This window comes from Brassica oleracea, unplaced genomic scaffold (genome assembly GCF_000695525.1).
Source record: "Brassica oleracea var. oleracea cultivar TO1000 unplaced genomic scaffold, BOL UnpScaffold01176, whole genome shotgun sequence".
Lineage (NCBI taxonomy): Eukaryota > Viridiplantae > Streptophyta > Magnoliopsida > Brassicales > Brassicaceae > Brassica > Brassica oleracea.
Window position 1 is genome coordinate 8,116 of NW_013617732.1, and position 10,385 is coordinate 18,500.

The 10,385-nt window shown below is 35.3% G+C and overlaps 2 protein-coding genes and 1 long non-coding RNA gene across 3 annotated transcripts; all 3 read left to right on the forward strand.

Annotated features, from left to right (window-relative positions):
* Nucleotides 1-566: 566 nt before the first annotated feature.
* Nucleotides 567-2,590, forward strand: LOC106321018 (UDP-glycosyltransferase 74E2). The gene is made up of 2 exons (XM_013759343.1): nucleotides 567-1,241; nucleotides 1,677-2,590. The coding sequence occupies exons 1-2, from the start codon at nucleotides 597-599 to the stop codon at nucleotides 2,391-2,393; spliced, it is 1,362 nt and encodes a 453-aa protein (XP_013614797.1). The 5' UTR covers nucleotides 567-596; the 3' UTR covers nucleotides 2,394-2,590.
* Nucleotides 2,591-4,700: 2,110 nt separating this feature from the next.
* Nucleotides 4,701-6,046, forward strand: LOC106321019. Its single transcript, XR_001265989.1, has 3 exons — nucleotides 4,701-5,033; nucleotides 5,125-5,196; nucleotides 5,633-6,046. It is a non-coding gene; the product is annotated as an uncharacterized LOC106321019 (long non-coding RNA).
* A 1,855-nt stretch (nucleotides 6,047-7,901) lies between these two features.
* LOC106321020 (polygalacturonase-like) lies at nucleotides 7,902-10,165 on the forward strand. Its single transcript, XM_013759344.1, has 4 exons — nucleotides 7,902-8,352; nucleotides 8,932-9,221; nucleotides 9,612-9,840; nucleotides 9,938-10,165. The coding sequence occupies exons 1-4, from the start codon at nucleotides 7,915-7,917 to the stop codon at nucleotides 10,163-10,165; spliced, it is 1,185 nt and encodes a 394-aa protein (XP_013614798.1). The 5' UTR covers nucleotides 7,902-7,914.
* The last annotated feature ends 220 nt before the right edge of the window (nucleotides 10,166-10,385 follow it).

The following is a 10,385-nucleotide window of genomic DNA, read 5'->3' on the forward strand; positions in this document are numbered from 1 at the left end:
GGAGTATCAGTTAAGCTTCTAATACAATTAATTAATTAGTAAAGTTAATAAGCTTCTAATACAATTAATTAATTAGTAAAGTTAATATAATCATCTAGCTTTAGATAATTAGATAGCATGAGACACGACTATCTATCAATGATTTACACTTTGGATCCGGGTTGCATCAGCAATGACATCAACAGTAGTAATATACAGCAGAGGTGCAGTGTATGTGTCTCCCCATGGCGAAGAAGACAAAAATAACCTAATAAAGTATATGTTTTTTTGTTGGTGTTAAAAGTATACATACGTATACATGTTGCGAATAATATATATGTCGTACACTGGGTACTTATGTCACATGCAAATTACAATAAATAATTATGTCAATATAGATTGGTGGGTTGCATTATCACTGACCTCGGCCTCTGTTCCACACATCTTGGTCGCCACGGAACCTTTACTTTTTTTTGTATTCTAGTCCAAGAAATCGCCCCACCAAAGACGTAGTCATATCAAAGTCTTCTTAATCCAATATTATGGCTATATAAACACACCCACATGTTAAACTGAGTAAGCAAGAACATAATAATAAAAAGAGAAAAGAAAAAAAAATGAGAGAAGGATCTCATGTTATCGTCTTGCCTTTCCCTGGACAAGGCCACATAACTCCATTGTCCCAATTCTCCAAACGCTTAGCCTCCAAAGGTCTTAAGCCTACTCTCATCCTCGTCTCCGACAAACCCACTTCGCCTTACAAAATAGATAACGATTCAATCACTGTCTTCCCCATCTCCAATGGCTTCCAAGAAGGGGAGGATCCATTACAAGACCTAGATGATTACATGGACAGAGTAGAAACCAGCATCAAGAAACGCTTACCGGAGTTGATAAAAGACATGAAGCTGTCCGGAAACACTCCTAAGGCTCTTGTGTACGACTCCACCATGCCGTGGCTTCTTGATGTAGCTCATGATCATGGTTTGAGAGGTGCCGCGTTCTTCACGCAACCTTGGCTTGTCTCAGTTATTTACTACCATGTTTTCAAGGGCACTTTCTCTGTACCGTCTACAAAGTATGGTCACTCGACGTTAGCATCTTTCCCTTCGTTTCCAATGCTGAATGCGAATGATTTGCCGTCGTTCCTATGCGAGTCTTCCTCTTACCCCAATATACTAAGGATTGTGGTTGATCAGCTCTCTAACATTGAGCGTGTCGACATAGTGTTGTGCAACACTTTCGATAAATTGGAAGAAAAGGTAACGAATATTTATCCACATAGGAACATGTTTACGTCTGATGAGGAAAAATATCCAAATCAAAACATATATTTTCAAAATTATTTTATCAACTGTTATCCAAAAAAATTGTTAGAGCATATCATTGATTGAGTTTTTTTTGATAAATTTCTCACTAAAATAAAATATATATAAAAAAGGAGAAAAAAATATAAGAAATGAGATATAGACTTCCTTTTTGACAAACTCAAACACATGTTTGAATGTTGGAGAAACTCTTATCACACATGTTCTCATATTAATTATTATTTTAAGTATTTAAATTTATTGTTAAGAAACTCTAGTTTAGTCTCTCAAATGTTCTTAGATTTAATAAAAGAAATTGCTCTAGCTTTGTTTTTTTAAATCCTATTCATTTATGTGATTTTATCATTAATTTATTTTTATTTTTTTTAGTTATTGAAATGGGTCAAAAGCATGTGGCCGGTCTTGAACATAGGACCAACGCTTCCATCGATGTACTTAGACAAACGACTGTCTGAAGATAAGAACTACGGATTCAGCCTCTTCACTGCGAAATCCACTGAATGCATCGAGTGGCTAAACTCTAAGCAGCCTAGTTCAGTTGTCTATGTATCATTCGGAAGCTTAGTGATTCTAAACGAAGACCAAATGATGGAACTAGCAACTGGTCTGAAACAAAGCGGATGTTTCTTCTTGTGGGTTGTGAGAGAAACAGCAACAGACAAGATTCCAAAACACTATGTAGAGGAAATCGGTGAGAAAGGACTTATTGTGAGCTGGAGTCCTCAGCTTGAAGTTCTTGCGCATGAATCTGTTGGTAGTTTCTTGACACATTGTGGATGGAACTCGACGTTAGAAGGGTTGAGTCTTGGAGTTCCAATGATTGGTATGCCTCATTGGACAGATCAGCCTACAAATGCTAAGTTCGTGGAGGATGTGTGGAAGGTTGGGGTTAGGGTTAAGGCAGAAGCTGATGGGTTTGTGAGAAAAGAGGAGATAGTAAGGTGTGTGGGAGAAGTTATGGAAGGAGAGAAAGGGAAAGAGATTAGAAAGAATGCTGAGAAATGGAAAGTGTTGGCTCGAGAAGCTGTTTCTGAAGGAGGTAGCTCTGATAAGAGCATTGATGAGTTTGTTTCTATGGTTTGTTGAATGATTTGAATTGAGATGTTAGAAAGTAAATGTCTATTGCAAATTCACTGTTTTTTTTACAAGTCTTTTTACTATTAGTTGTTGTTTTTTTTTTTTTTTTTTTTTTTTGATAATTAACTTTGTTGTTGTTGTAATAAGGATGATTTTTCTCAGGTTTCAAACGAAACACATGCATGGGGAATTCATTATATTTTATAGAGTTAATTTGCTCAATATACCAAGCTTAAGACAAAATTAAGAAACTACCCTAATAGCCGTAAACTCAAATTCTCTATAGCAAAATTGACATAAACTGACTATTTTACCCTTTCTAATTAGACACATAAGAAGAAAGAGAAGCTTTCATCTTCTTCTTCATTGTTTATCTTCTTCATCTTACAATCTCTTCTCTATTCTTTCATAAACTCTGATAGCTTCTTCTCAAATCTAATTCATCAGTTTTATTCTGAATCTTCCAATTCGTTTCGATGCCAATCATACACCAAGTTCTTTCTTATCAATTCATCGTCGCCACAGTCGCAAAAAAGTCTGTCAACGCTGGGTGCACCATGTATCTCTCCATTATGCTTCCAATATTGAAAATTAAGGGAGGACTTATGGATATCAACTGATTAGAGGACCTTAGAGAATTAGCAATCTGCTGCTAGTTCCAAGGATGCTAGTTCTAAGGAAACAGAAGCACAATATGATTCGTAACTCGGACGTAAATGACTAGTACGTTAACCAAAAATGTTAAGTGTTAAACTTTATCGTAAAGTATTATATGAATTGTTAGTTGATAATTTGCCAATCCAAAAGTATGCTTCCAGATAATATATCAACTGATACATGTTTTGTTAGAGGTTATACTTATATGTAAAACGTAAACGAATCAATAGCACACATAGTAGTAATTATTCATATCAATCTGATATGTTATCTAACATGTAAATATAATGTTAGCAGTAAATTATTAGTTTATCCCGCTAACTTATTTCGTAGTACTTAACATATCATGTGTTAGTTAACAAAAACTATTTTTATATTTTACCAGTCATTTTTTTTAAAACGACAACATGCTTTGTAACATCTAACTAAACATATATCAACTAATACTTTGTAAAATTTAACCAATCTTTTATCAATTAGCGTTCTCCACAGTTTGGTAACATATAAGAAAACATGTATCAGCACACAAACCAAGTTTGTAGCAACTAACCATATATTTATCAGTTAACAGCAAAGCTAATTTGTTACATATTAGCTACAAGTACTCTAAATCAAGATATCTCTCTATCACATGCCATGGAATTTCTTTCAGTCGCCATGTTGGACGTAACATATGCTAAATAGAGTCACCGTGGTGAAACATAAATTAGCTCCGAGCCTCGTTACATATGGGATGATTTTGTTTTCATATGCTGTTTTTTGAAGTGCAGGAGACAATGATAACACCGGAGGAGAGAATACACAAAGCAACATCATTTAAATCTTGTTTACGGTTGAAGAAATTAGAAAAAGAAGGAAAAGCATTATAGAAAATTTTACAGATATAGGAGAGAGAGAAAAGAGAATGTGAGTGGAAGGGTATAATTGGATTATCATATTGTTAACAGTGTCAACTACCATGAAAAGGTGTTTTCTTAATTATGGTTTATTGTAGGTATATGAGACCTAAATACTCTATTTTATATATACTTTTGGTTTTTGTTCGTTAAGACTTGCTATTTTATTTTTTTTGTCAACAAGACACTATTTATTATAAAACCTGTTGAAAACTTGATATGTGCCATGTTTTGAACACTCTACGTGCGAATTATTTTTTCAAATCATAATTTCATTTTCAATGATTGACTAAGCATTTAACCTAAATTTTCATAAAGATGACTGTAAACACCCAACAGTTTCCACATGCACAAACACATTAGCCAATGTTGACTACTAGGAAAGTTTTGCATGATTACAAAATTCACGTGGAACTTCTAAAAATCTCTATCCCAAAGGTGCTAAGACGTGATGGCCTTATCCAGTTAAAGCCACATGGAGTGGGGCGGGAGATGAGCCGTTTACGAATTGGTTTTCACTTGGTAGTCTATGTTACGTTGTTTTCACCTTCACTTTCAATCGTCAGTTTGTACAGTGTACGTAGTATATGATTCCAAAGTCCAATGAAAATTGAAGATTCTGCTAGACCTTTCTTCTCTTCTGGTGGACACGAGACTTGTTGATAGGCATGTGTTCTTAAGAGCAGGATTATCGCGGTTTCTTAGAGTGAGTATTTAGTGTTTTTAGGATTTAAAAAAAAGAAAATTAAGCATTAACTGAAAGAACGTCGCTTAATTAGGAGGTTTAAGACACGTCTCTTGAGACATTTGTCTGTCAAACGGACGTCTCTTTCTCGAAAGCAGTCTCTTTTCACTTCTCCGATCTTCCTCTTGAACAGATCAATCGAAACATAGAGACTGTACCCTATTGAACAGAGCAATCGAAGCAGTCTCTTTCTCTTCCCTTCTCTGATCTGTCATCGAACTTTCTGGATCAAACAAGAAAATCTCTATTAAGCGATGGCGAAGAAGATTGGAGTGACGATGGAAGTCGGAAACGATGGTGTTGTTGTGATCACCATTTCGAATCCTCCTGTTAACTCTCTGGCCAGCCCAAGTATATTAAAAAGCTCAATACTTTTTGATCATTCACGACGTTGATTTGCTTTTTCTTTTTTTTAGCTGATTTTTTGTGTGGGATTCTTCAGTTATTTCTGGGTTGAAGGAGAAGTTTCAAGATGCGAATCAGAAGAGTGATTTCAAGGCCATCGTCTTGACAGGTAGATTTCTCATGTTGTTTTTTTTTTTTTGCTAGGATTGTATTCGAATCATGTAGAGGTTATGGAGATGCCCATGAACTTTGTACTGTAAAACCATGGTTGTATGTTATCAAGGAGTAAACTTTATTGTGTGGGTATGATTCATGAAGTTGGTTTTTGCTCAGCTTAGCTTAGATCCTTGGATAGTTAGGTCAATTTCGCTGTTTTGGATTTGTTGCTACTTAGATTTAAGGTTAGGAAGATACCCATGAACCTGGCACTGTAAAACTATGGTTGGTGTTATCAAAGCAGTAGACTTTATTGTATGGGTATGAATTATATTCATGAATCAGGAGTGTTACTTCGTATACTGATCATGAACTCTGAAACTTGTTTTGAGCTATATATCTCGTTTTGCTACTGCTTATGTGTATAAAGCCTTTTGTTGTCATGTCAGTTTTGCGGATGGAGCTTGATGTTCAACAGTTCTTACAGAGCCCTGAGTAGCAGCAGTTCGAGTTCCAGCGTTTTCCTACTTCCGCCTCACCAAGATTCATTTGACAGGAGCCAACCATGTCTTTTGATCTAATTAGCTTGAAATGGTAAAGTGTGTTCTTGTGTTTTTCTTCTTCAGTATAGAATATGTGTTTTTCTGCAAATTGGATGCATAACTTTGGTTGGCTCCTGTCAAATGTTTGGTCTTGTTTTTTTAAGCAACAAAAAACAACATTTTTTTAAGAACTCCTAAACAAGAAACTACCATTGGAGGGTATGAATCAAAGTGTTTCTTAAACAAGGTTTTTAATTACATTTAATTAGTAAATTATTCCTTAAGAGACCCTATGGAGTTTGTGGGTTAATCATGTTCTTGTTAGTGAGCCTTAAGAGTATCGGTTTAGTTCCAAAGTGCTGTCTTAACCAAAATCCCTTGTTAATGGGCCTATATGTTCTTTTTAATGGGCCTTAAGAGTTTCAATTCCGATACGACAAAAACCGGTTTGGCTCCAAAGCGACTGTCTGAACCGATGTCATAGATGTCAACTATTTGAATCCTTTGCCTTTTTACCCATATGTCATAGATGTCAAAATCGTTTTACCGAGTTTATGTGATGTTGCAGGAGATGTCGAATTTTATGCAAAATGATGTTTTGTGGAAGATAATGCTAACAAAGTCTTAACACTGAATGAAGAATTTGTGATTGGCATATTAGCAAATCTGTTTGTAAACAATTTTTTTTCCTTGATTCATCTTTGGATGTAGATTTGATGATATAATGATCAACAAAATGACAACCAAGTCTTTTTCATAAAAGTTTTATGTAATTGTAATTACAGTGGGACGTTCGTTAAGATTTGTTTGTGTTTTTTTTACATTAAACTTAATTCGATGATATATTTCTTGTTGTTGCTAATTATGGCTTCATATATGATATTTACCAAAAATATAGCATATTTACCAAAAGCTATTATGCTTTTTTTTGTCAACGGTCGGAAATTTAATTAAAGAGTAGAGTCTTAGCCCAAAACAGGCTCATTACAAATAAGACAGAAAGTCCTAAGGAAAGTCTTTGCTAGAGAATCAGTTCTAGCGTTTTCTGCACTAGGAACGAAATTGAAAGAGATAGAAGCGAAGAGAGCAGTGCAAATCCTGATCTCCTGAGAAACACCATAAATTTCCTTGTCTTTTGTCTCGCATATTTACCAAAAGCTATTATGCTATATGTTAATAATCCGAGAGTTCCGGCGGCTCTTTCTCCGTCAACTAGTGCGCTTCTTCTCTTCTACTCGCATCACATGAGAGTCATGTGACTGATTTGTTAACTTGTTGCTCCTTTAGTTTTATTTTATGGTCTTTCTATTCCAAACATATATTATCCGAATCTTCTAAGCATTTATTCGATAGGTCACAGAGCCACATTCTATGGTTCTCAGATATCTATGTGCTAACAATTATCTTACTATTGAAAGTTAAATATACCATTGTTTAACTAAAAAGTTGATAACAATGTCTCAAACGGGCTATAGAATGAACGTTGAATTTGGTAAGAATCGTTGGTTACAACATAAAGCTTATCAGCTGAAAAATACATTTAACAGAATAGTGGGTTAGATTTCATAAAATAGTTTATAAATAATCAATAATTTCACAGCATAGTTATAGTTGACATCATTTTCATTTACTTAATTTCAATCTTACTATTATCATCTACATAGTTAACTCATAAATAAATTGCATGTGCTAATGACTTTCTGTCATTCGATCTGAATGATTAACGAATATGATTGGGTTAGTTTCAATAATGTGTGAGCTAGTTATTCACATGTCTTCTATTGGTCAATAGCTAGTGAACCACATGTCATGTGTCATAAAAAATACGGTGATTGTCGTGATGTAGACATTTATATGTATTCTATTTTCACTACATTTTCAATTCATATTAATTAACGGTATGGCTTTTGGCCGTGTCGTGCATATACGTACGTGAGTAACGTGACTACGCAAGCTGCGTAGACATTCCTGTATGTGCAGTGCATATAGCAACCATGTGTGCACCAAATGATTGGAAATGTAAACTCTTTTATCACTCACAAATAATTTCAAAATCTCTTATCATATAGATAGCACATGTATACTTAGTTGCACCATAGATTCCAATAACGAACCAGTTGATGCACTATATATACACACCCATGCATCAAGACTAATACAAACACAAAGTCAAACTCACATAAAATAAAATGACAAAATCAAATATTACATTACCACTTCTCTTCACACTCCTCACCTTCATCGATGTCTCGACCGGCGCCGCCAACGTATTCAACGTCGTTAGCTTCGGGGCCAAACCGGACGGTGTGAAGGATTCAACGGGAGCATTCCTCAAAGCATGGGAAGCAGCTTGTGGCTCGGCAGCTGCAGCCACTGTGATGGTTCCAAGTGGGACATTTATGGTGAAGGGAATAACGTTTGGAGGGCCATGCAAGAGCAGACTCAAGTTTCAAGTGGCTGGAACCGTCGTTGCTCCGCCTGATTACAGGGCATTTGGAAACTCCGGCTACTGGATTCTTTTCAACAAGGTTAGCAAAATCTCACTTATCGGCGGGACTTTTGATGCTCGAGCTAACGGATTCTGGGCTTGCCGAAAATCTGGTCAGAGTTGTCCTCCCGGTGTTAGGGTATGCTTCTCTCCTCTTATACCTAGTTTCTTTTATATATGCATGTACTTATATTACATATATAGGTCGATTTGTAGAAATATTAATTTAACCGATCGAAAACATTACAAATATTGGTGCATGTTAAATATGAATATGTAATTTTGTTTTACTTGACAACTACATTAAAAATAGCCTTAAGCATTATTCATTACTCATTAGTAATAGTCAAGCATCCATATTCCAATTAATTATTTACAATAAAAATATGAAGTTGATAATGCAACTCATTTTCTACGTTTAAAATTTTCATTATGTAACCCACGCGAACTTCAGAAATTTGAGTTTTGCTAGTAAGTCTTATAATAAATTCCGATAAGAAATTGGACTGATTATTGGTCGAAATATAAATAGTTATAATCTTATTATATAAGTCCACGGTTATACGAATTATAATAATTATCGATGTGGAACAAACACTAGACCACATATAGACTTATATATATTACATGAAGTGAAATTGCCAGAAAAGTCAAAACTCATACAGATCTTCTTTGTTTTTGCTAAAATCTCATACAAATCTTTGATGCATTATTGCAGTCTATAACGTTTAACTCGGGCAAAGACGTGATCATAAGTGGAGTCAAATCGATGAACAGCCAGATCACTCATATGACTCTCAACGGTTGCACCAATGTCGCCGTCCGTTACGTGAAGCTAGTGGCTCCCGGAAATAGCCCAAACACCGACGGTTTCCACGTTCAGTTATCCACCGGAGTCACATTTACCGGAAGCACCGTTCAGACCGGAGATGATTGTGTTGCTATTGGTGCTGGTACCCGCAATTTCCTCATCTCCAAACTTGCTTGTGGCCCAGGTCATGGTGTTAGGTACACATGACAAACTCACATTACAGTATGATTAATGGAAAGTTTTTAGGGTGGAGTTTTTAACGAATATAAGAAACCGTTTCTTAACTTTTAACTAAAAAAATTAAGAACCGGCTCTTAAATATTTTATTTAATAACTGGTTCTTAGCTTTTTTAGTTAAAAGTTAAGAGACGTTTTCTTATATTCTGCTAAGAACCACATTCCATTAATTACGCTCTTATATCTTCGAGACTAATATTTTAGAATGATACTATATTATATTAATGGACCATCTATTTAGGCGACATAACAATTTTTAAAAATACACATAATATGTTTGTGTTTTGTCTTCTTTTTCCATAGAACCATAATTAAGGAATTTATATTATATGACTATGTGTGACTCGCAGTATCGGGAGCTTGGCAAAGGAATTGAACGAAGATGGAGTAGAGAATGTGACACTATCAAGTTCGGTATTTACGGGGACACAAAACGGCGTAAGGATAAAGTCGTGGGCGAGGCCAAGTAACGGGTTCGTTAAGAACGTCTTCTTCCAAGACCTGATCATGAAGAACGTCCAAAACCCAATCATAATCGACCAAAACTATTGTCCTTCCCACCAAGGTTGCCCTACCGAGGTATATACATATCCACATTTATCTTATTTAGATCAGACTGATCGAATAAAGTTATCAAATAGTGATCTAAGCTCTAATAAATATTTATGTGAAATAGCATTCGGGGGTGAAAATAAGCCAAGTAACGTATAAGAACATACAAGGAACTTCCGCGACACAACAAGCAATGAAGCTGGTATGCAGCCAGAGCAACCCATGTACAGGAATCACATTACAAGACATTAAGCTTACTTACAAGAAAGGAGCTCCTGCTACTTCATACTGTTTCAATGCTATTGGGACTAGTCTCGGTGTTACTCAACCTACTAGTTGTTTAAACCGATAAAATCAAATACTATTGGTGTAAAGATTTAGTTGGTGTAAGATGAGATGGTAAAATGTTATTAGGGCATTGATGTTTTCATCTTTTAAGCCTCGCGTCCTTGAATATAAGATTAAATACAATAATATAATATTAATCCAAATAGTTTTGTTCCCAATGGCGTTGGATATCAACAAGTTAAAGAGCAAACTCCATTGATCTTCTCTCACCACATCGGTTTGAA

Excerpts from the sequence above, each read along its gene's own strand:
- LOC106321018 (XM_013759343.1), top strand. The coding sequence starts at position 597 with ATGAGAGAAGGATCTCATGTTATCGTCTTGCCTTTCCCTGGACAAGGC. Across the intron at positions 1,242-1,676 it reads TCGATAAATTGGAAGAAAAG|TTATTGAAATGGGTCAAAAG; the intron begins GTAACGAATATT and ends TATTTTTTTTAG.
- LOC106321020 (XM_013759344.1), top strand. The coding sequence starts at position 7,915 with ATGACAAAATCAAATATTACATTACCACTTCTCTTCACACTCCTCACC. Across the intron at positions 8,353-8,931 it reads GTTGTCCTCCCGGTGTTAGG|TCTATAACGTTTAACTCGGG; the intron begins GTATGCTTCTCT and ends GCATTATTGCAG. Across the intron at positions 9,222-9,611 it reads GGCCCAGGTCATGGTGTTAG|TATCGGGAGCTTGGCAAAGG; the intron begins GTACACATGACA and ends TGTGACTCGCAG.